Below are 26,594 nucleotides of genomic sequence, written 5' to 3'. Positions count from 1 at the left end.
TAAAAAACTTTAATGGGCTTCAAAGGGGATCTCCTAGCCTAAAAGATGGTAGCAAAGCTCATACATGTTCTGTTCTTTAGGGATACTTGTAACTTATTACACAAGAAGAAAATGCTCAAAGCCAATTTTTAAAAGCTGATGTAACTCTCTTTGAGTCATAAAGCCTAAAAGAAATACTTATGCAATACTGAAAAGAAAAGGGGCAATAACTTTCACTATCTCTACACATGACTAATAAATATTTTAGGTGCTAGAAAAGTTTGAAAGGTTTGTAACATTAAAGTGAATAGAAAGGCCATCCCGTAAATCCTTCCTCATTGTTCTGACAATCATTTGAACCACCATATAAATACTTTTTATTTAGCTATTTGTTGACAAATGACTTTTTCTGGCTTTTCCTCTTTTTGTGGATGTTTTACTAGTACTAACCCCTGCTCAATCCTTTGTAGTCTGCTGCCTATTGAGCTAGTTGGGGTGAACTTTTGGCTCAGTCATTTCTTAGCAGAAGCACTCCCGACCAACGGTGGGGGATGCTGCCATGAAGACAAAACTGCTAAGGAGAACAGGGAGATACAAATCAATACCCACATTTTCAGTGAGGGGCCAGAATGATATGATCTACAGGAAAACTGAAACTCACAGCATCACTAGCAGGATCTATAGTTAGCTAACAAGGATGAAGGGGACCATTAAAAAACAATATTGTGTATTTGGGAACTTTTTAAAATTTAACTGGGCTTTTTAAGAATTTTAATCTAAATTTTCAAACACAGGATGGTTAAGAAAGGGAAATGTTTCCCCAAAAACTGTAAACTCATCTGGGATGATTTACAGAAATCAATTTACAAAGGATTTTACAAAAAAATACAGGCTGTTCACCCACCAAGGTAAATCATTACCTTGCAAAGGATAAATCACTTAACTTAGGGAATGAGTTGATAGTTCACTTGGCAAAGAATATCCAATTACATGCAAAGATATCTAAGAAACAGGATCAATAATTGGATGGTTGAAATCAGTACAGCAGGGCTGCCCAACAGGTTGATGGCGATCTACTGGTAGAACATAAAAGCAACACGAGTAGATTGTGGAGCCCTGCCTCTACCGTGCACAGAAGTTATTAGGTCCAAGTTTTTTTTGTTGGTAGATCATTTTGACTTGGCTATTTTAAAAGTAGCTCGCTAGCAAAGTGTGGGCATCCCTGCTCTAGAGCTTCGCCTTATTTAAGTGAAATATTCTTTGCAAGGCGATAATTTTTTTTTGCTATGTGAACAGTAGACATCCCATTAGTAAATCAACCTTATTTCGTCTTCACGTACACGCAATATAACACAGGTGAGTTTTCAAAGCATGAAATATGTCAGACTTCCTCATTTTTTAAGTTGCAGTGAATGGCAATTTGTATAAAACACTGCAATTTAAAATGCTAATGTAGAGGTATTTGGCAGACATAAGAGTCGTAGGTTAAATATAAAAAAATGTAAAATTAAAGCATGCCAAATATCTGAAATGCTGCCAATTTTGTTGAAAGAATGCAACAATTAATTTAACAATAAAAGAAGCTTTTTTTTAAAGACTGTTACCCCTGTGCATCATAAATTGCTTAATAAAATAAAAAACATAGAGTAATTTATTCATTTTGACCTCTGGTGTATTGTGACCGCTAAAAAGACATTTGCTTAAAGTAGATAAGTGAATGAATAGATATTGAGGTACTCTAAATTAGCACTGACCTTTGTATTTTACAGAAAAGAGCATTTTCCTGCCAGCGCATTGTCTAACCAAAAGAAGTCAGATTTTATTTATGCATCCCGAAATTGTAAATACACCTGTTCCTATTTGTATTAATTAAGCAGAGTTTGGGAATGGTTTTTAAATTAAAACAAACAGCATGCTTTTTCTTAGCTTGTTTTATTATTTAGCTGTAACAACAGCCTTTCGTTAATGGAGAAAAAAATGCCCTAAACCAAATAATCAATTTGCTAATTTATTCTTTTTATATGTTTAATAATTTATTCATCTATTCATTCGTTTATCTGCTAACTATGTTTTACAAGTCACACGTGGACATGTAGGCACATACAATATGCAGCACAGTGGCTCAGAGGTTAGCACTTTGCAGCGGTAGGTCCCAGATTTGAATCTCGACCAGAACACTATCTGCATGGAGTTTGCAGGTTCTTCCCGTGTTTGCCCCTGGGTACTCTGGTTTCCTCCAACATGCCAAAAACGTACAGTTAGGTTAATTGGCTTCCCCACAAAATTGTCCTTAGACTGTAGTAATGACATATGACTATGGTAGCGACATTTGATTGTGAGCTCCATTGAGGGACAGCTAGTGACATGACTACTGACTTTGTACAGCGCTGCGTAATATGTCAGTGCTAAATAAGTACTTTGTAATACTAATATGCAATAATATGCAATATTGTGGTCGATGCTCCACATACCTTATCTGTCATTCTTTGGAGGTTACATAATTATTTAACATTGCACACAGGGAGTGCAGTGCTTCAGCACTTTTGATACTGCACAGTGGAGGTGCTTTCCCAGGCAGCATAGTCTAAAACAATGTTTCTCAACAAGGACTCCTTCAGAGGTTTCTGGGGTTCCTTGAGCAATGAGCAATTTGTGACTCTCGGGTTAGTTTAAGTGACACCAATGATCTTTTTGGCTATCTGTAAGGGTGACAATCTTCCCAATGACCAGCAATGTAAGAGGAATTCTTCCCACTGACCACCATGCTAATATACTGGGAGCTGTGAATATAATACTTATAGAAGAGTTTCCCTAAAAACATAACATTTATTTCATGAGAAACACTGGTCTAAAGACTAAATAATTCTTCCTAAAAACTTTACTGACATCAACGCCCTTCAATATAGGCAGATCACATGATTTATGCTAAAGAATTGGTCATGTGACTGTAACCAAATTCTTTTATCAAGAGCAGGTATTTATTGTGAAACGTAAGCTGCATTTGATTTTTTTAATACTTACTGAAGCATCTATTCTGGGCTATATCCTAATATTGGGTCAGATTTATTAAAGCTTTCCAAACTCTTCTATCTACATATATTGTCCAGATACAAGAAGCTTACAAAGTGGACAGTGTCCTACTCAATGGACTGATTTATCAAAGATTTGCATAACTGGAGAAGATGGCCTATCCTGTGGGAACATGGGTGATCCAGCAAACCTGAAACAGATTTCTTAAAAAGCATTTGCTATTCATTGGCCAATATTTTTAATTTTGAAACATATATATTCCAGGTTTGCTGGGTCATTCAGGATCTCACATAATGGTCTATCTTCTTCAGTCTTGGAGAGCCTTATTAAATCAGGCTCCAAGGTCTGATTAATAAAGACCTTCAAGGCTGGAGAACATAGATTATCATGGGAGAACCTTGGTGTGATTATCATGAGTGAACCTGGGTGTGATTATCATGGGTGAAGCTGGAATAGATTTCCCTAAAAATCATTTGCTATTCAATGGCCAGGATTTTCAATCTTGGATCAGATCCATTCCAGGTTCTCATATGATAGTCTATTCTCTCCAGTCTTTTAGGCTTGACTTTGTAGGTTTGCATCGAAGACGTAACATGTATACAGAAGCAGTGCGTCTCTTTTTTTTTAATTAAAGTGAAATGCCCTTTTAAAACTTTGTGGGGAAGAGGGGTGATTAACCATACAGCACAACATTCACAAACATTTTACATGAACCAGTAGGGCAGACTCCTAATCATATGAATTCCAACTCAACTCCTATCCAGGAACATGGCAGCATTATTATGAACAGAATGCTAGGTTGGGTTAGCAAATATCCTCTGATTTATAAATAAAACCAATAGTAACAGTGTTTTCAATGGAAAGCAAAAGAGTCCCCAAATTCTTTTGTTTTTTGGCTCCCAAAAATTGTTGGTTGACGCTTAGATGTCTTGACTCTATAGGAACCTGCAGTTGGTTAGAAAACCTTAAAAGACAAGACATACAACACACTTTCTTACTTCTTTAGGTCATGTAGAATTATATCCTGTAATCTGAAAAAAATCACATTATTTTTGGGAGAAGAAGAAGGAGAGACACTGAAAGAGACAAAATCAGGTTATTCACTCTTCTCTCACAGGTAGGGCCCAGCCTACCATGAAACATTCACTACCCTTTGCTTTGGAAGGAGGGGCGATTTAATTTGTTTGGGATGCAGTTGTTAGTAAAATTAGCTCAAGCCACATTGGTCGTACCGATCTGACATAGGTCCCCTCCGTAGCTGGGAAGGCATAAGCATTTGAATGAGTCGATGCCATCAACGCAGGTAGCTCCATTCACACAAGGGCTTGGAAGGCATTCATCAATGTCTGTAAAAAATCAAGGTTCTGCCATTAGGACCTAGGACTGCTACCTAACAACAAAAAAGGAGAGCACGTCTGGTTACTTGAGTTGTGCTGTTCAAATGCTGCTTCTAATGTAGATATATGTATGTCAGCAAAAAGACATTGGAACAGTGTTAGGCTAATAGCGCCTGTCCCGTACATGATGCCAGTCCATAGGAATTCACTAAGGTTAAATGAAAGTATTGAATATTTCATTGTAGTTTTGTCTATCAATTTGCTCCAGTACACTGAAGTTTTAACCAATTCAAAAAATTGGAAAAACAAAAAATTTTTTACTGTAGTTTAATATAAAAGCAGCATATTTCAATATGCAATTTTACATTTAAGAGTTACAAATGTAACTTACAAAGAAAAATATAAAAATAATTTTCAACTGCACTTCTAACTAACCTAACATATCTTCATGTATTATATTTTTAGAAGTATTGGTATCACATATGGCAACGCATATGTACAACAAACAAACATTATTTTATGGACTAATCAATTATAATACTAAATAATAATATTAATATTCCTTTCAATAGATTCAAACACTTGATTATGTAGAAATATTTTCATTATTTTTTTATATATTTTATGTAGAAACTATTTATCTAGGAACATTTTTCATTAACCAAAGGCTCACAAACACAATTTGTGTTACACAACCAACATTGTGTTGTTTCAAGCAAAAAGGATTGTAACTAATTCACATACTTTTCATAAATGGGATGTATGTGTGTATTTGGAAAAAAATGAAGTTTACATATCACATTTTTTTCCAGGAGTAATAACTGACCCTCTGACGCATATATCGTGTGTTAAAAAAAAGGTGTGAGGCCACTATACTAATAAATATATGACATTTACACAGGTGATGAGCTCACCATTTGAGCCATATATTAAAAAAAATGCACGCTCAGCATTGTGGCATCACATTAGAGTTGAGTAAACTCTTTGTGCCTTTCGCAATTTTTGTAAGGCTTAAGGGTTAACGCTCTTTAGCCCAGCATGCTCTGTGTTTGACAGCAAGCAGTAGCAATTTGAACCAGTCCTGAAAGCACGCCAGCTGACCAAGTAACTTGTTCTCCTTTTTATTTTTGAATTAGCAACAATTAAGTTTTAAGCACGCCTTAAGGGTGAATTAGGCATTTAGCTAAAGCAAGGCAAATAGCAGGGGATGATGGGAGCTTTTGACAGGCAGATTAGGACTTTTTAGGCTTCATTGCCCCTAATGGGCCAGTTGTGTTGTCTTTAATGATTCCTAGAGAAGAGGAAATAAAAACAGAACAGGAGAAGAACATTTCACCATATTACATATGAACAACCTAATAACAAAATAAGTATTTGTTCATAACATTTAGACAAGGTACTAATGTGTGCTCAATAATTTCTTTTAAAATTGAAAGAGGTTATGGCATTGTTGGATTTTATGTTGCCCACGTTTTTAACCGTTTTCAGTTCAATTTTTGCCAAAAGTCTATTCCAGGATCATGTTTTATAGAACCAAGGGGTATAGCAGAAAAAGAGCTCCACAAGGCAAGAAAGTTTAATTCATCATAAAAATCTAACAAACAATAAAATTAACTTATATAGCACAATTTGGTGCAGTTTTTCAGTTGTACCCCTTGAATCAAAATTTAAATACATTCTAGAGCAGGGTGCCTAAAAGGTGGATTGCGATCTACCGGTAGATCGCAAAGGCAATGCGAGTAGATCGAGGAGCTCTGCCTTTCAAAAAAAAACTTTACTGCGCACAGGAGTTATTAAGTCCACGTTTTTATTGTTGGTAGATAATTTTGACTTGGTCATTTTAAAAGTAGCTTGCAAGCCAAAAAAGTGTGGGCACCCCTAGTCTACAGAATTGTTTCTTAACCAGAGGTTGCTATGGGTTCCTTGAGCAATGGACAATTTGTGATTCTCAGGTCAGTTTAACTGATACAAAAGGTCTTTTTGGCTATCTCTACGGGTGACATTTTTTTCAAGAGAGACATTCTTCCCACTGACCATCACACTAATGTACTGTGAGCTGTGGGTATAGAAATTATTGCTGGGGTTCCCTGAAGACCATGGTTCCCCCATGTAAAAAAGTCGGGAAACACTGCTTTAGAGCAATGGTCTTTAGTCCCCCCGAGCAACTGAGCTGGTTCATTAGAGCCAATGTACTCTACACACAGCTTACACTTTGCATTGTTGTATCTAAAAATCGTTTGGATCTAGTTCCACCCATCCACATCTCCCGGGTCTCATGTAAGACATTGTAGATAGCTTCTGTTTGGAAGAAATGGCGCTCTGAACATTACCAACTCATTCATTAAATTCCAATATCTCAAAACGTGATTACACAAGCTAATCCAATCTGTTTCATATTGCATTGTTTGGAGGTCCCAAGCATGGCACTGCTTAAAATGTGTGTACCAGGCCCAAGTTATTCATATTCCCCGGCCAAATATATAGATATAATGTCTACCTTCATTAATCAGAATCATTCTTCATAATACCATTCAATCATAAATACCTGGGCACATGAATATAGACTGGAAACCTAAGTCGTTGCTATTAAAACAGATGTGCTTTTAGATACTAAATATCAATGGGGACCACCAGTCAACGAGAACCATGAAAAACAAGCACTGAAATCAAATAAAATACAATCAGAGTATATTTTAGGTATCCAATGCACTAGGATACTTTTTTACGTAAGTTTGAAAATCAACTTTTTTTTTTTTAAAGTTTAATTTAGTATATATTTTTACGAACATCAGTTTTCAAAGCCCTTGCATTACAATCGGCATGATAAATGACCAACTTCTGGCTATAGAGTAAGGAATTCTTAAAATGGTTAGGTGACATAAATAAAAACAATCAATTTAACCATGCTTGGATGTTCTAAACAAAGTAAACTATGCTGATCTAACAATCCCTATAATGGCTGCTTTCGTGAAAAGTGTTTAATACGATTAGCAAATTTTATGAAACATTGGGGCTCAGTCGCCCAACCCAACAGAAGCAGGATCATTATCTGCATAGAATTTGTATTTTCTCCCCGTGTTTGTAATATTCTGTTATACTAATGGTCTGTGAATAAATAGTAAATAAAAAAATGCCCCCTTTATTTTTATGGGGGGTGTAGTGCAATACATTGTGGTAGGCAACATTTTGATTGTTGATTCGGGGGAAATTATTTTTCTTTCTCTTTTTAATAGATAAAATGAAAAGAGATTTATTAATATTCGTTTCCCATTTCAGTTTCACCAAAAAAACTAATAAATAACATTAAATTCCTAGAACAATGTTCCTGTTCTACACCTGAACTACTTTAATATACTTACATTTGGTCAGTTCTGAAATACCTCTTGGTAATGGCGATTGGAATAAAATACGTCTGGGTAGAATCTGATTGCAGGCAATGCTTTCGATTGTCTTATCAGAGACAGCTAATTGGAAAACCTGCTTGAAACACTAGTAGCAGAGATTGTTTCAATCCACCATGGCTCTGCCTACCAATGAGACCTAAAGGGGACCCAAAGCTACTGAATGGTAATGATTACATAGATATTTATATTTATATAAATTTATATTTATATAAAAGGCACACAGGCTGTTCACAAAAAAATTGAATATTTGTACACAAATAACTCTATTTTCAGTTGCCCCTTGCCCATCTAAAATGATCACCATTTTTAGTTGTGACTATCATTTTTGTATTTAAAGCATTTTAGCAACTTACTTTCCCGATCATTATAATTGGTACTTTATAAAGTGGGGATCAGTGGTGGTTTGAAACACCTGGATTGCAGATTTTGCAGCATATTTGTAAGTATTCTCTAATTCGGTGGGACTAAGCAGGGTCTATGGAGCTAGTGGCGTTGCCTGTAGAACACTGGGGCCAGTCCCACTTTCCCAACAGAAGCGGGACTGTATATGTACATATCGTGGCCACTTGGTGGTTAGCAGCCACAATAAAATTCTGCAGGTCACCTACCACCAATATAAAGTTGCATTTGCAGATAGGTAAAGTGGCAATCAGTTACTCTGTTCAAAGGAATGCAACTTCTGATAACCAATTTATGGTAATTATAGGAAGATCGCCCTCATTGGTATGACATATACGCCAAGTTACACAATTGGTTTCTAAGGTAGTAAAGCAGTAGGTTATCATTTTATTTAAGGTTATATTCCTGCTACTACATTATTGCTCATGTTGCTTTCATATTCCTTTCATTTTTCTACAATCCGAAAAAAATATTTTAGTTGATTTGTCAGCTGAAAATAAAATGGCAATAGGTTTAAAATAACAAAAGTCAGATATGAAATTCGCAAATAAATCAGTGTTGCAATGGTAAAATAGACAATCAAAAAAACATGATTAGAACCAAGTCTACTTATCTACTTATAATAACAGAAATTAAAATCACAAAAAGCATTCTGTACAGAATATCTGAAGGATAAGCTGTCTGAATTTTTGGGCATTGATGTTCCTTTCTGAATCTCAGGGCCCATTAGTAGAGCATGTTTTGACCTCACCAAATAGGGAAAAGCTTATAATCTCTTTGTACAACATAACATTACCATTAGGAATGATCTGATCAACCTTTGCAGCTAAAAATCCAAAATTGTTCCGGTTGAATATTGTATATGCAAATATTGAACTTCATTCACCAAATTATGCATGCACAATACTGCTTGTGTTATTAGCATAAAACAAATTATTTTAATTACAATATGTGACTGTTATTTGTAGCCCTCAATTTGAAAAATAACAATTGTCATGACAACTAGTTATTATTACTGTTTAGAGAATTGAGCCTCTTGAATTTGGTAGTATTAATTTAAAGTTATTTTTTGTAAAACATTTTTACTTGCAAAAAACATTTTAAAGTTTTTAAATGTTTGTTCCCCTTACCGCAGAGATATCAGCTTGCCAAACTCAGTATGTTAGCTATTGCTTCTATAGTAGAAGGGTCATTGGTAGTATGGTCCCCTGCCACATTGACACAAGCCAGTATGTTGTCAGTATTGAGCTGTTGGTGTCAATTTAATTCCTCCCCACCAAAAAAAGAAAAAAAAAAAAGCTTGACTGCCCACAACATTTCTTTACAGTTAGGCTACATTCACACTGGCAGAGAGGTTGTGGTATGGTTACCATTTCCACATCCTACCGAACCCCTGCCATGGGGAAACCCTACATGTAGCATCTACCTGCAGCAGCCCAATAGAGATTGGATGGGGACGGCGGTGGGTGGTTGGGTACCGGTAACTGCCACCCGCTGACAAATCGGCAAAAGCTGGTTCTTTCGAAACCAGCACTGCGATGTTGGCAATTGAGTGGCTCACATAGAGCTGTGGACCTAACGCTACCCTGCTAGACACTGCTTGCTGGAATATAGCTAGTATTGCTGTTCTGGTATTAAGAGTAGATGCACCAATAGATGTTTGTTCTAAAAAAAGCTAAATTAAATATTAATTTTAAGGTTTAGGTTTTGAATATGGGGGGAAGAGGTTAAGTATTAGGATCAGCCTAAAAGTAAGGTTAAGGCTAGGGATTAAAACAGTTTGGGTATTTTTGATATTACTTTTTTTGCAACATTGATAAATAAGTCAGGGTATGCTGTAAATGTTTGTTTTTTGGGCTCAGATAACTCTAAAGTTTCTCTGACTATAACAATCAATAGCAGACAAATCGCTATTGTCAAACAAATAAAAACCTCTTCTGTAACAAGCTGTATTGGCTTGATGACTGTCATTTTATTTGTAAAATCCCCAGTGGTATATCAACTATGAAAATCATCACAATGGATTCTCATGCCTATCATTATTTTCTGAAATACCAAGAATTTTACAGGTTCCGTAAATTGGTGAAGACAAAAGAGTAAAAGGATGGCAATTACCTATATCACAGCTGTCTCCTTTATATCCTGGTGGGCACTGGCAACGAACCCTTCCGTCTCTTTCTATACAAGTTCCGGCTCCACATTGGATATCAGCACAAGTTCCGACAATGCCTGCAGTCACCAGAAACTGGTTAGTTTCTACCCACCTTCTTTAAATTAATAAATCACATTTGTTTGTTGGAAAACAATCTTGGCAAAAAAGGGAAAATGGTATTATATTTTTCAAGATAGTAAATTAATGTTATTATTCAGTGAAAGATTTAATTGGTATAATAGATTTTTTTATATACTCTAGATCAAATTTTCTCCACATTTTTATCCCTGAGGAAACCTTGACATTATGTTTAGATCTCAGGGAACCTCTGATAAAAATCAATTCATTGGGGGTCATTGGTAAAAAAGCCTTTTATATGGCCATTAAAAAGAAAACCCCCCACAGATGGACCTAGAATGCCATCCTTATAGACAACCCAAAAGATCATTAGTGTTATGCAGATGGCCCTTCAACATGGATTTGGCCAAAATATGTAGGCACCATCAAAGATGTGGTCAATCAGCCACAGTTCTGGGATCCCCAGGGAACGCCTGTAGGAACCCTAAAACTTTGTTGCTGTCTGCATTGCTATTTTGAAGGACAGTTGAAATTTTTTTTTGTTTTCACTAGATCTACCACCAGTACTCAACAAACTCTTCTAAGCCATACTGCATCCCCCTTTCATCTTAACTAACTTTACTTCCAGATCCGTAGTCCACTTTGTTATGTAGACCTTGTCTACAAGCTGGCTGCGCCTATTTGTGATCCCAAGAACTTTAATGTGTCTGTATATCAGAGATTCCTGGTGTATGGCCCTATTCAAATCAGAAAGGGGTGTATTCACTGCTCTGGAACTAAAGTATGTTAGCAGATAGGTATTTATGTTGATAAAAGGGTAATTGAAGAAGTAGCCAGTACACCAATAAACTTGCAATGAAAAGTTGATCTATGGAAGCATAGAACCAATGTCTTTACAGGGCCATGCAGAAATACCTTTATAAAAATGACAAGTCACCTTCATAAAGGAGTTCCTGTGCAAATCACAACATCTCAATAAATCATTATTTTACTACAAGTTTATCATTGTGGTGGCTTTTTTTTACCTGAATCTTTAGAGTCTCAGTCCCCATGCACCCACTCAGATATGGCATACAGATCAAATGTAATACTGATGCCGATGTGCCTATATCATCTGTAATACAAACCTAATGTGTATGTCAAGCGTAAAATAAAACAAAACAATAAAGTATAAGACTGGAATTAATTTGCACAGTCATATATCTCTGTTGTTTGATGTTAAGGAATTATGTATAATGGAATTTCAGGTATTCAGTAAAGGCCTTGACACACAGTTGACTTTGCCACTAGTGACACCCTAGTGATTTATGTGGGAGAACCCTCCATTTACCGCTATAAAGCAAAATCAAAATTGACAAAAATATAGTGTCAATATTGCCCATGTGACATGGCCCTAAAGGCCAAAATAACTCAATGTGAGACAGACATACCTTCAACTTCGGTGACATCAGTAACTGTCTGTAATTTAGCTGCTGTTAATGGTGCTGGTGTTATAGCTTCAAGTGGAACTTCATCTGTAACATCTCCTGATGCAGAGGCAGATAGTTCTGTGTCTGTTTTAGCTTCCTCAGGTTCCTTTGAGACAAGACTTATCTCAGATTCTGGTTGTGATGTGCTAATAACAACGTCAGGTACAGATGTTTCACCTGACACATCATAGGCAGAAGCTGTTTGATGTCCTGATATGTCAGTGCTGGCTTCTGTGCTACCTTCAACAAATCTTTCAGGTTCACCACTTGTTAGAGGGATTCCTGATGGCTCTCCACTAATGTCAGGGATTGTAAGAGGAGCCTCACCACTGATATCCCCAGATGCAGATGCATCGATAATATAGGGACTGGTCACTCCAGCCAATTCTTGTGAAACAGTTGGTTCAGTAACTGCTTCAATTAGGTCATCAGTAATTAGTTTAATATCGGAGAGCCCTGAAGTATAGATACCAGAACCACTTTCTTGTGCAGATGTAAAACCACTTATATCAATAATTCCAGATGTTTCTGTAGATGATTCACCAGAAGGAAATCCACTAATCTCGAATACACCTGAAGGCCCTTGACCAGCCTCCTCTGTAATAGGTCCTGTGGTTGAGAACTCTATCAATGTGAGATCTACATGAGATATTGTAGGAATACCAGAAGATAGTCCACTTATGTCATCAATTCCAGATGGCAAGCCACTTGTGAATTCAGTTCCTGATGCTTCCCCACTTACATCAATAACACCACTTGTCAGTCCACTAATGTCTAGTTCTCCACTGGGGAGCTCTCCAGAGACAAAACCACTGATGTCTAATTCACCTGAGGGTTCCCCACTTATACCAGAAATCCCAGATATTTCACCTGAAAAATCTCCAGAAAACAGCCCACTTTCTTCTACAGAACCCTTACCTTCCTCTTCTTTTTCTGATGGTTTGGTCAGTTCTACTAAGCTTTCATCTATAAGAGTAACACCAGATGGTTCTCCACTTTCATCAAATGTGCCAGAGCTTATACCACTGATATCAAAAACCCCAGAAATTTCACCACTTGCACCTGATATCTCTCCACTAATATCAATAACACCACTGAAATCTACTAATCCTGAGCCACTTATACCAGACAGATCACCACTGGATATTCCAGATATATCTCCACTAATATCCCCTATTCCAGATATATCTCCACTAATTTCCCCTATTCCAGATAAATCCCCACTAAATTCTCTTACTCCAGATATATCTCCAGATTCCTCACCACTTATTCCAGATGGTAGCCCACTAATGCCAGATATATCACCAGACATTTCTCCACTACTTTCCAGTATTCCAGATGGAAAGCCACTGATTTCAATTCCTGATATTTCACCACTTGCTTCAAAGAATCCAGAGGGTCGGCCACTAAAATCTAATCCAGAAAGCTCACCACTGAATTCCACTCCTGAAACTAGGCCACTGAAATCTACAGATGGTAATCCAGACAGATCACCTGAAGCACTAAACTCTGTTGTGCCTTTGCCTTCTGCTTCTGTTTCTGGTATTTTTGTTGCACCTTCTGTCCAAGTGGTATCAATATGTATGATTGTTGGAAAGCCAGAAGGCAGTCCACTGCCATCTCCACTAGCAGATGGCAGACCACTTGCAAACCCTGATGGTAACCCGCTAACTAATTCAAAACCAGATATATCTCCACTAACATCTCCAGAAGGAAGTCCACTTATATCTGTGGATGTCAGTCCACTAACATCGGGGAATCCAGAAGCAGATCCAGATACAAGTTCATCTCCAGATGGGAATCCAGAAGGTAAACCACTAACATCAATTTCCCCTGATGGCAGTTCACCAGAAACCTCCCCTGATGGAAGTCCACTTGCACTAATGTCTCCAGATACTTCTAAACCAGATGGAAATCCACTTATTCCTGATGGTTCACCACTAAATTCTTCTCCTGATGGAAGTCCACTTGCTGAAAGTTCCCCACTAATGTCAGGAACTCCAGAAATTTCTCCACTGGGCTCCCCAGAGGCCTCTCCAGAGATCACCCCAGAGACCTCTCCAGAGACCTCCCCGGAGACCTCTCCAGAGACCTCCCCAGAGACTTCTCCAGAGACCTCTCCAGAGACCTCCCCAGAGACCTCTCCAGAGACCTCCCCAGAGACCTCCCCAGAGACTTCTCCAGAGACCTCCCCAGAGACCTCTCCAGAGACCCAGAGACCTCTCCAGAGACCTCCCCAGAGACCTCCCCAGAGACTTCTCCAGAGACCTCCCCAGAGACCTCTCCAGAGACCTCCCCAGAGACCTCTCCAGAGACCTCGCCAGAGACCTCTCCAGAGACTTCTCCAGATGGAACGCCACTAACTCCACTGACAGATGCTTCTCCACTGACATCCTCTGGAATTGCAGCCACAGGAGGAATTGCTGAAGGTCTAACTGTAAACAGACAAGAGAAAAAGAGAAATATTACAAAAAAATCATTATCACTAAAATAATTGCTGAAAATTGAATGCAGAACAAACATGAAGGCATGATTTTGTAGAATCTTGTAAGAATGGATTGGAAATTACCATTTTAGTTTGGGTATCATAGAAACAACTACAGTAAACTATTATGGTAAAATATATGACACAGTAATACACATTTGGAGAATCATCAAATCTAAAGCATGCTAATACTCTGGTTGATTTATTAAGAAAATGCTTATCATATAATCCATAAAAGATTAGTCACACATGGTCATTCATTGGGCCAAATTTATTAAAGCTCTCCAAAGCTGGAGAAGATATACTTTCATCAGTGAAGTGGGGTGATCCAGCAAACCCAAAATTAATTTATTCAAACTCATTTTCCATTTGCTAGCAAATGTTTTGAATCCTGGACCAAATTCATTCCTGGTTTGCGGGGCCACCCAGGTTCACTGATGAAAGTGTATGCTCTCCAGCCTTGGGGAACTTTAATAAATCAGGCTCACTGAATGAATGCAAATGTAAAATGCAATCACTTTGGAATAGAAAGTTAAAAAAATGTGCATGCATACTTGCTTTATTGTGTTACCTTTTGCCTGATCTTTTTCTCTGTATTACAGAAAGGTTATAAGGTTCCAGCTATTATCTGAGGGAAGTGATGTAATCTTTCCTTTACATTAAGTGAAAATTATAGCAATAAAAGCTAGGATTGTATATTTATGGGTCTGGTGTCCCCGTCACTCAGGATTGAGTTGTTTGAAATTAAAACAGGCAACCTTGCAGTTTACTGGAAGAGCATCTTCTCAGAAGAACTCCCCGGCTCTGTGCACTATAGGACTATACCTGGAAGGATGGTGTCACCATCCTTGCCTAGTTGCTTGAGGCAAACAATGGGGGTAAGGAAAGTACAACTGTAACTTTAGCTTTTTGCAAGTATTTTTTTCACCTACATAAAGAATGTGTTTTGGGAAGTGCTTGCATAACCAAACCTTTCATTTTAATTAAGGGGTCTGCTTTACCTCTGCTTCACAGCCCCAGATGTAACCTTGCGTCAAAGGTAGCCATTTTTGAGCCACGTAGTGTTAGCATGGCAGAGTAGGAGCTTATTTATACTGGCAGTGAGGTTGTGGTGCGTTTACCATTTCCTCACCCCAGGAAATGCTGCCAGATGAAGAGATCCTACATGTAGCATCTCCCTGCAGCAGCCTGTTTATGGAATCAATAGGGGCAGCAGAAAGCAGTTCTAGTCCTACTCACTGCCACCAGCTGTCAAATGTGCAGACGCTCGTTTTGCGCTGCCGTGCAAGTCCTCAAGCGCCTGGCAAAATGCAAGCTAGGGGGAGCCACACATAACAGAAGACTCCAGTGGAAGGCGTGAACCTGCCCTAACTATATTCTAAAACAGTGTTTTTCAACTTTTTTTGAGCCACGGCACATTTTTTTACATTGAAAAAATCCTGCGGCACACCACAAATCAAAAATGTTACAAAATGACACTCTGTAGCTAATTCTTTTGTCTCTAAGAATAAACAAGAAAACTGTTACCTACTGCCACCCACTGACATGGAAGAGTATTACATTACTCTGCCAGTCACTACAGCACAGACACTCGACAATGGTAATTAGATAATTTCCCACGGTACACCTAAAGATCTCTCATGGCACACTAGTGTGCCACGGCACAGTGGTTGAAAATCACTGTTCTAAAAACAATAGTTTTCAACCAGATGACTTGTAATGAATTTTTACAACTAATAACGTGGAGATGGAAAACCTGTGCTAATAACTGGAAATAAAATGAATATTCAATGTGCGGACACTTGATGCATGCCACAAATATCTTAGGTTATCTCACTTACCTGCTTCTAACTCAACAGTTGGAAGGGCAGTGACATTTATCAGCCAGAGGTCAGTTTCATTGATAAATTCAGCAGTTACTGTTTCTACAGTTATAACGTCTCCGGAAGGTAACCCCTCCACACCAGGATATATCTTAGTTGCAAAAATTTCTTCTTCAATTGATGGGGTGGCTGGGAGGACCTCTTCCTCTTCAAATAGAGAAGCTGTAATGTGAAACCAAAAGCTTTTCCTTATTTGTGTTATATATTTATAAGGTTTATTACATCCAATGAAATTACTGATGCAGAATTAAGGTTTATGAAAGATGCGCTCCTTAAATACAGTAAAGCGGGTTTTCTACATAAACATCAATGTGAGCACAATTTCTATAATAATTTATAATGATTGCTATCAAATTGGCCTTACTGTCACTATACATTAAGCACATTTAATTCATAAGCATTAATAGAAAACACTTACGCCTGAAACAAAATGCGTTGTATTTGGACAGGGGATCCGGGAAACCTGTCTGGTTTGTATACAGATAGACAGTTCGTACTCCAGCTTGGCCACCTCCACATACTTTACGCGGTGTCACAATAGGATACCGGACGCTTCCATCAGATAGCCAGCCTGCCCGGCACTTGTCGAATCCAGCCTTCCAGGCAGAATAAAGTTGTCCAGTGGATGCTAAGGTGGCGTTTTTGCTCTCACAAAACTCTTTTGCTTGTTGGAAAGTGAAGTGGTCAGGCTGGGTTGCAAAGAACACCTCTCCTATAAATGTCATAAAAAGGAATATTAATGCACAACATTTAAAGTACCTGACCTTCAAAAGAAATGAAAGATAAAATTGTAACAAGATATACGTTCATAAAAAAAATATCATGTAAAGCATTTACTAACTTTTACTGGTCACTGGGATTCTCTATACTCCCACCATAATATTCTTGAGTTGATGAGCTCCCAATACTGAAATGTGTCAAATGTATGGTTTTACCTGGGATTTTATCTGGGATATGTTTTTTTCCCCAGTGGTTGAACTTGATGAAGTCAATATGATTAACAATGTAACTATTAATGGTTTTCTTTCCAATGGACAAACCTATCTCTCCTCTTACAATGTCCCTCTAAAAAACTACCTAACTTCTGTAAAAAATGTACTTTTTATCTATCAAATGGGTAAATTGTGCTCTTTCATCCAACCTCTAAATTGTTATTCTAAATTGACAGTTTAATGCAAAAGAAGTAGTAAAATCCATTGACATGTTATTTTTATTATTATTATTATTATTAATAATATTTATACAGCGCCAACTTTTTACGCAGCTCTTTACATTAGGTAGGGGTTACAAATGACAGACAGATACAGGCAGTGACACAGGAGGAGGAGAGGACCCTGCCCCAAAGAGCTTACAATCTAGGAGGTGGGGAAAGTATGACACAGTAGGAGGGGAGATATGTAGTGGTGGGAAATAGTAACGATTTCAAAAGACAGAAGATGACCGGTAGGCAAGTTTGAAAAGATGGGTTTTAGGAGCTCTTTTAAATAAGGAGAAAGTAGAGGCAAGCTGAATAGGACGAGGAAAACAATTCCAGAGAGTTGGGGCAGCTCTAGAAAAGTCTTGGAGACGTGCGTGTAATGAGCTTATGATAGAGGAAGTCATTGGAGGAATAAAGAGAGCAGCTGTGGTAGTGTTTTTGTACCTGGTCAGAAAGGTAAGTGGAACAAGAGCTGTGAAGGGATTTGCAGGCAAAGTACAGAAGCTTGGATTTAATTCTAAGGTGAAATGGAAGCCAATCAAGAAAACTACAAAGAGAGGCAGTGGAAGAGGAGCGGAGGGAAGGATGGATGAGTCTGGCTGCAGCATTCATAATAGATTGTAGAGGAGAGAGTAGGGTTAGTGGAATACCAGAGAGGAGGAGGGTACAGTAGTCCAGACGAGAGATTATAAGAGCGTGTACAAGGAGTGTTGTGTTGTTTGTCTATAGCAGGCATTCTCAACCAGGGTTCCATGGAATTTTAGGTTTCTTAAAGAGGTTGCCAGTGGTTTCCTAGAGCTGTGGCTGACTGACGATCCATCTGATGGTGCCTGCATAGTTCCAGGTCATACGCCACTTGGTGGGGTCACATATATGACCCTCTGATCTTTTTACTGTCCATACAGTTTAAAGCACAGTTTTGGACCAAGAAGTTAAGTTTGGATTAGTAGGAAGATATTCTTCACACTGACCATCAACATTTTTCTATAAATTTTGAAGGGGTTCCTTGAGTCCTCATGATTACTTTAAGGGTTCCTTGAGGGTAATAGGATTAAAAAAGGCTGGTCCATATACTTTGGTATCTATCTATCTATCTATCTATCTATCTATATCTATCTATATATCTATCAAAGTATCCTATACATCTGCATTAGTTACAAAGTCTTCACTGTCTCTGGTAATCTATTCTACATGATCTATCAATCTGTCTTACAGTATATATATTTATTTATATTATACATAAATATACATGCATTTTTTGTCAATGTCAATATCTTCCTTTGTGATATGCATTTCTGGTGTTCCTTTTGAAACTGACTGAATTTAGTATTGAATTTAGGTATTGTGTTTTGAAATGAAAGAACGCCATTATAAGTAGTTTGTGTTGCTAAGCGTATATAATTACACCACTTTTATCAAAGAACAAGGTTTACTGTGTAGTAGTTAACTACTTCAAATCATTTCCAGATACAGCTATATGTAAGGAAAGAATATCCTTTCTGTTTTACTAACATTTTCATTGATAATTTTGCCATGATAATAAATATAACCAGAGAATATTTACTTTTGTGTGATTTGTTTTTTTTTCTTTTATAAATATAGTCAATAAATGTGCTGTGGGAATGAATGCACCCCCATTCATGTGTTTTTCACTTGTGTAAGACATAGGAACATGTGATTATTTGCCACATGGTACATTTATGTGCATGTATACATTATATACATAATACATAAACATACAAACATAAACAGTTATGTTCTTTGTGCTGCTTTACAAATTATTTGACTTTGAAATATCTTGAAATACTTTTATACAAGACATGTAACATAGGTTGTAACCTCCATGTTCTTCTTCCTATATTTGGTAGTTGTAAGTTAAAAATCTAAATCATCTAAATTACCATTTACTGTTATGTTTCCATTTCTAAATACTTGGTGATCTATACTTTTTGGTGGATTTGGGTGCAGCTTATGGTTGACCATGTCTATAGTGGCAGAGGTGTAGGCTTTGGTTTGTAGCTGCATATACAGCCTGCATCTACAACACATACGTGTACAGACAGCAAGGATTCCAACCAATATTGTTTCCAATACTGTTCATTCACAGTTTTTTTCTGGATTAAGTGAACCAGTATGCTGAGTTCTCTTTTATTTTATTTACAAGTAGTGGCTAGATAGTTAGCATTCTGTCTTGGCCATGCTAGGTCCCAGGTTCAAATCTTGGCCAGGACATTATTTACATGGAGTTTGCAGGTTTTTGGGTTCCTCCCGGTACTCCAGTTTGCTCGCACATCCGAAAAACAAGCAAATAGGTTCATTGGCTTCCCTCTAAAAAATTGACCTTAAGCTGTAATAATGATATATGACTATGGTAGGGACATGTGAGCTCCTTTGAGGGACAGCTAGTGACATGACTATGGACTTTGTAAAAAGCTGCATAATATGTCGGTGCTATATAAATACTGAAAAATAATAATAATATTGAGACATCACAGAGAAGGGCCAGGCCACATAATAAAAACAAGGTGGAAATGCAATTGTTGCAGCCACCACCTAGAGGAACCTAAATCTATTTATCCTTGTAGAGAAACTTCTTTCACTAATATTTAATAATAATTTACAATACAGTAACCCAATCACAAAAATGTGCACTTATTATTGTTCTTTTATTTAATGGACTACATACCTCGTAGTTTATCGATATAACAATACACATCATATTCTTCTTCTGCATTCACCAAACCATAGTTTCTAACACCTGGAAAACCATTCTTGTCTCCATTGCAGTTTTCACGGGGTTGGACAATTGGGTATCTATGTACATAAAATCAATACACAATATTAACATTTTAAACATTTCCACTAGTTACTCCTCCTCATCATTATTAACAAGAAAAACTTGAAAAATTCAACAAGAAGAAATGGTTCTAGTTGTATTGGGAAGGTTTGTACAAAGATTGTGAGCATATTAAAATGTATTACGTAACGAATTAAAGGAAGTTAAAATAATAGTCCAGGCTAATAGAAAACTACAGATGGAAATTCAGTTTTGATTTTTATTTTTATTAGATTTTAACATAGTTTAAAATAATAATTTTCTAAAACATGTTTTTTAACCAGAATCAAAGAATTCATGAATCATGATTGCCTGCATTCCTAAGTTGAATGTTTCTCTTCTAGTTAGAAAGCTACATAGAAAATTCAGGTGAATCATTATTAGGGGAATCATGTTTTCACTGGGTACATTGCAGTTTAGGTAAAGCCTGTATTTAAATGTATCTATTTCCTGCAATATGGCTACACAACCCCAATTCATACATTTGTGGTCCTCAAAATAGCAAAGCTTCACAAATTGGGCCGGATTTAATAAAGCTCTCCACAGCTGGAAAGGATACACTTTCATCAGTGAAGCTGGATAATTCAGCAAACCTGAATTGAATCTGGTCTAGGATTCAAAACATTTGCTAGCAAACAGCAAATAACTTTGAAGAAATCCATTCCAGGTTTGCTGGATCATCAAGCTTCACTGATGAAAGTAAATCCTCTCCTTGGAGAGCATTAATAAATCAGGCCCATTGTTGCAAAACCACTCATCAGTATACAACTGGGGCAAAGCTACATAAAAAAAATATGTTTCTCCATCAGAATGTTATACCAAGTTAGGGACTAATTGAAGACATGTTATTAATATAGTCCAACTTGGGTGGAAGCCAATCAACCTAGCAGTATATTGTTAAAGGGATAACCCACACATACACAGGGAGAACATACAAATCAGGCTATTAGCGTCCTAGCCGAAAGTCAAACTAGGGACCATGGTGCCGCATGGACAAAGTGCTAACCAATGAGCAATCATTCTGTCCAAATCTGGGTTTATATCTACAAACGTTTAATAATTTATTTAATTTTTCTATTAGGTTAGCACAACATGATAACTTTATTCATTATATTTTCTGCAGACTCTGTGGTTGTTATAAATTTGAATTTAATTGCAGACATTAATACCTGACAGTTTGGTCTGATATCCATCCAGCATCACACTGATCGAAACCAGCTTCATAGGCGGCCTGGAGCTGAGCAGGGGTTGCGATGACTGCATGGTTGTCCAGACATGCCTGCATGGCTTGGGTGAAGTTGAGAGAATATCGACTGGATCCAGCTCGGTAATGGAACACAACACCTTGAAATAACAATAAAGGACTGATTGTAAATTGGGTCTTTAATCACATAACCAGTTGAAGTGTTATTAATATTTTTTGAGCCTTGAGCAGAGAGGTAGATAAATAAATAGATAGAAAAGGGTTGATGAACAGAATCAAAAACAGATTGATTAAAAAAGATAATCCCTTATTTTTTATATATCACAATGATTTCTATGTTGCCTGTATAATGTATGAGCAAATATACATATAACAATACCTTTACTTTGGATCAGTTATGAGCATTTTTTTTTTGTTTTTCTAAAAATATTTAAGATTTGTCTGCAGAGAATCCCAAGTTATTTTGCTTGTTTTTCTCCATTACATAATAATCGGTTGATCAGACAGAGCTGCATGAAAGCCTTCAGACTAAATAAAAAACCTGTAAATTGCTGATTTTTACATATTTGAAAAATTCAGAATGAATGTTTGCTATCTCAGCTGTTTGCAATTTTCCAATTTGTCAGATTTGCTGATCGCTATTTTGTGTTATCTACAGCAATTTAGTAACATGCAAACTTTATTACGCTGTCACATATTCTGTTTTATGGGTATCAAATGTCAAACTCTTCCTTTACAGGAAACAGAACCTTGCTTTGTAAATAAAATAGATATCATGGGGTATGTTTACTAAAAGAATATTTGTTCTGATTTATGAAAGCTCTCAAAGACTGGAGAAGATACACTACCATGGGTAAGCATCTAGCAAAACTGGAAAATATTTCTTAAAATAATTTATTAGTTGACAAATGTTTCAATTCTGGACCAGATCCATCCCAGGTTTGCTGGATCATCCAGTGGCTCCCATGATAGTCTATCTTCCCCAGTCTTGGAAAAAAAACAGACTCATTGGCCCTGATTTATTAAAGCTCTCCAAGGCTGGAGAGAATATACTTTCATCAGTGAAGCTGGGTAATCCAGCAAACCTGAAATGGATTTCCTAAATTGATTTGCTATTTGCTAGCAAAAGTTTTCAATCCTGAACCAGATCCATTTCAGGTGTGTTCCTCTCCTCCTATATCACTGTCTTTATTAGTCTGTCATTTGCAATCCCTATTTAATGTACAGCGCTGCGTAATATGTTGGCGCTATAAAAATCCTGTTTATTAATAATAATAATAATAATATTAATAATAATAATAATAATAATAATAATATTAATTGCCTAAGCTCACTGATGAAAGTATATTCTTTCCAGCCTTGGAGAGCTTTATTATATCAGGCCCATTGTCTTTTCCCTTAGCGAAATGAATTATCACTGTAAAATGCTGTTTCCCATTAGCTTAGTGAATGCGACAAAACTTTGCTGACTCGTGTTGCTCACTTACCAAGGTGAATTATCACCATGCAAAACAAAATTCACTTAGCTTAACAACTGGAATGAAAACTCACTTTGCAGAGAATACCCAGTCACATGAAAACAGTATTCTTCCTTGTACATGGTTTGATGATTGAAGTCAGCAGAGCTTCATGTTATATACTAAGCTAAGTGAAATATCCTATACAAAGTATATTTCTTGCATAGTTCCATACACATTTGATGTGGCACATCAGACAAAGGTAACAAGGAACAAGGAAGAGGGTTTTGCAGTCGATATGCCAAGCTATGCATAATAGGAAAAACGAGTTGCAAGTTTACAGTCTGAATATTTGGTGATTTAATTTTTGATGATGGGTCTACTTATAATTTACATTATGACTGTATGCAATGAGACAAGCACAATGAATAGAGCATTAATCTACTGACAGCTGTTAGACTGAATTAGCTTAGCACTTACCAGTTTCAGAGACAGGCTGGGCAGCATCAACGGCAGCAGTAACTGGCACCACGTCCACCTCAACTGTGCCAGTAGCTTCAACAGATGGAACAGCTGTGATATTTTCCAGCCATAGCTGAAGACCATCCTCTGTGATGTTTTCCAATGGGGCTTCTGTTGGCACCAGGTCTGGACTTATAGGCGTTCCTGGAAAGACTGGTGTAGCTGTAAAGCTATCTTCAGAAGGTGTGAGGGTGAAGTCCTGACCTTCCAAGGTAGCAATGCTGCCACGGGCTTCCTCCTCAGTAACATTTTTCTGGAAGATGAGCTCCAGGCCAGGTTGTGTCACAATAGTAATGTTGTCAGCATCATCTGTTCCAAAAGCAAAGCAGTTTAAAGAACACATAAGGACACTAAAATCTTTGCATGACTGAGCTAAAATATGTCATTTTAAAAAGTAATATGCTGGATGTGCTTGGCATACTGTTAGAAGCAAGAGATAAACTTTTTAGAGAGAAACTTTTTTAAATGTATTCTTATTCTGAACATACCGGTAACCACTACATGGACATATGATGAATATCTGTCAATCATTCCAGCTCTGACATTTTTTAGGAAAAACAGATCTATTATTTTTACAACCTAAACGTTCATTGTCCAAGATTTAAGAAGGTGAGAATAGTATTTTAGAATCAGAAGCAGTGATCTATTCTTTCAATATATTGGAAATCCCCTTTGGTTTGGCACTATATTCCCTGGAACAAAGTTGAAAAAAACTTACTGAGAAAAGTAAAAACTAACCTTTATAGCAAATGGCATCATAACGAGACAGAGGATTTGGATATCCAGTCTGGTTAGCGTGGAGATAGACTGTTCTGACTCCAACTAAGTTTCCGCCACAGTTGGGACGTGGATAGGCTATTGGATATCTAACACTGCGATCTGCCAACCAACCAGCACTGCACACATCCATGCCAGTCTGCCAAGCCAGCCAAAGCTCTCCTGTAGTTGCCAGTCTGGCTCCAAGGTTCTGGCATTGCTTCTCTGCTTCATAGAAAGTGAACTTTTCAGGAGATGTTGCATAAAACACTTCACCTGTAAACAAAACACACATTTATTTGTAACGTGAACAGAATAGAAGGATATAGCATATAATATATAAATATTTGATGATAGAAGCAGACCTTGCATATCTTCAGCATAGCAATACACATCATAGGTTTCATCAGTTTCTCGAACACCGTAAGTTCTTACTCCAGGGAACGTTTCTTTGTCACCATAACACGGCTCACGTGGATTATGAATTGGATACCTGTAGTGATGAATATTGTAAAATATTAATATAATATATTAAACAGTCTACACCAGTATTTCTCACAAAGGTTGTCCCAGAGGTTGTTAGGGTATCCTTGAGGAAACGGCAGTTTGTGACTCTCAGATTAAGTGACACCAATGATCTTTTTGGCTATCTGTGAGGTGACATTCTTCTTAATGGCCAGCAATGTAAAAGGAATTCTTCCTACTGACCATCACACTAATATACTGTGAGCTGTGTATATAGTAATTGTAGAAGCGGGTCCCTGAAGACCTAAACGTTGTTTCAAGGGGTTTTCCCATGATAAAAGGTCATGAAACGATGGTCTATGCAGATTATTACCCTGTATTCAGCTATTGTATGTGATTATTTTCACAAATGATACTGGTTTGGAATTCAGGGAAATAAAAGAATTCATTGACAGAACATTGGATATATGGAAATGTTGCAAATGTATATGTGGGCAGATCTTTGCTTGTGCTTTCTCTGAGATCCTAATTTCTCTGAGATTTTAAACTAAAGGCCATACACAAAGTAATCCATGGATTAGACATTCGATTCAAAGAAATCATTGAATCTAAACTAGACTAGAGACTAAGACTAGAGTATTCCCAATTGATGGTTTTAATTTAAAAGAATTTATTTATTTTTCCTTTTTAATAAGAAAAGGAAAATAAGGTTTAAGGGGTTTGCCGACTAGGGGAAGACAACATATGGGTGTTTATCTAACAAGGAGAACACTTGATGTTTGAATAATATGTTGATCTACCATTGATAGAGAATGCCCATTTTTGCTGGGTTGAGCACCACACCGCACCCTCATCCCCACCCCGACTTTTTAATGGCCAATGTAAATCATCAAGAAGCCACCCTCCAATGCAAGCTTTACTCCATATTAATTTACCAATATAGCATGCTGACTCTACTTGTTAAAGAAACAGTAGGGAGCACTCCCATTGGATAATGGATGCTAGGGAATTGGGTGGGTGGAGTTTTTGGTGTTTGATTGGCACACCGGTTATGGCAGTCAAATGATTAATATCAGGGACTTAGGGGTTGGTTACTTGAATGTGCACCCATCAAACTGTGTATGACTTTCTTCCCTCAAGACAAAGACTTGACCTCCCTTGCGGTATTCCCGAGTGTGGCTCGGGGTTAATTTTCAGTACCAAAAGCAATAACCCTAAACCACACTCAGGGTAGAATTGCCAGGGAGTTTTCAAGTTTTACCTGGTCCCCACGAGCCCGTGGCATCCTCCAGCTAGGCTACACAGATGGCGTCTGTCATTGCCAGGCTACACAGATGGCGTCTGTCATTGCCAGGCTACACAAATGCCGGCCGGCATCTTCCTCCCCAGTGTGTGAATGTTGGGGAACGCGAGGATGCTGGCCGGGCCGGGCAGCGCGAGTGTGCGGCTGGTGGGAGGGACCAGGTGGGAAATTTAAAATAATAAGTATTTTTAAATGCACCGTTTTGACATTTAAAAATACTTAATATTAGGACCGCCAAGGAGGTTAAACTATTATTAAGATTACCAGTTGAAAGCAGAAATAATTTACCTTTACTGAGATTTTTGTGAACTCAAATAGAATGCTTTAGATTATAAAATGTCTTAAAGCTGCAATGATTGTAATTGAATAAAAAAGATGATGATAGTGGTGATGACAATGATGGAGATGTCTCTTACCTCACTGTCTGATCAGAAAGCCAACCCGCATCACATTGGTGATAGCCATCATCATAAGCGGACTGGAGTTGTTCAGGAGTGGCGATGACAGCACTATTTTGAATACAAGCCTTTTTGGCATTTTCAAAGTTTAATGTGTATCTGGTAGAGATTGCTCTGTAGTGGAAAACGATTCCTGAAATGAAACAAAGATAAAAAGTAATGAACAATTTGAATCTAAT

General features: G+C 37.4%; 1 protein-coding gene across 1 annotated transcript in view; it reads right to left on the bottom strand.

The window, feature by feature from the left end:
* ACAN (aggrecan) overlaps window positions 1-26,594 on the bottom strand; it is a 74,394-nt gene that overhangs the window by 14,977 nt on the left and 32,823 nt on the right. The window contains exons 4-15 of the mRNA XM_072402712.1: window positions 26,374-26,548; window positions 24,555-24,682; window positions 24,172-24,465; window positions 23,392-23,742; window positions 21,420-21,594; window positions 20,101-20,228; window positions 16,635-16,928; window positions 16,175-16,378; window positions 14,189-14,283; window positions 11,810-14,048; window positions 10,265-10,378; window positions 4,242-4,355 (exon numbers count right to left, since the gene is read on the bottom strand). Of these exons, the coding sequence (XP_072258813.1) occupies window positions 4,242-4,355; window positions 10,265-10,378; window positions 11,810-14,048; window positions 14,189-14,283; window positions 16,175-16,378; window positions 16,635-16,928; window positions 20,101-20,228; window positions 21,420-21,594; window positions 23,392-23,742; window positions 24,172-24,465; window positions 24,555-24,682; window positions 26,374-26,548 (4,311 nt within the window). The remainder of the gene's footprint in view (window positions 1-4,241; window positions 4,356-10,264; window positions 10,379-11,809; window positions 14,049-14,188; window positions 14,284-16,174; window positions 16,379-16,634; window positions 16,929-20,100; window positions 20,229-21,419; window positions 21,595-23,391; window positions 23,743-24,171; window positions 24,466-24,554; window positions 24,683-26,373; window positions 26,549-26,594) is intronic.

This window comes from Pyxicephalus adspersus, chromosome 2 (assembly GCF_032062135.1).
Source record: "Pyxicephalus adspersus chromosome 2, UCB_Pads_2.0, whole genome shotgun sequence".
In the NCBI taxonomy this organism is placed as follows: Eukaryota; Metazoa; Chordata; class Amphibia; order Anura; family Pyxicephalidae; genus Pyxicephalus; species Pyxicephalus adspersus.
This window is presented reverse-complemented; position numbering and strand designations above follow the sequence as displayed.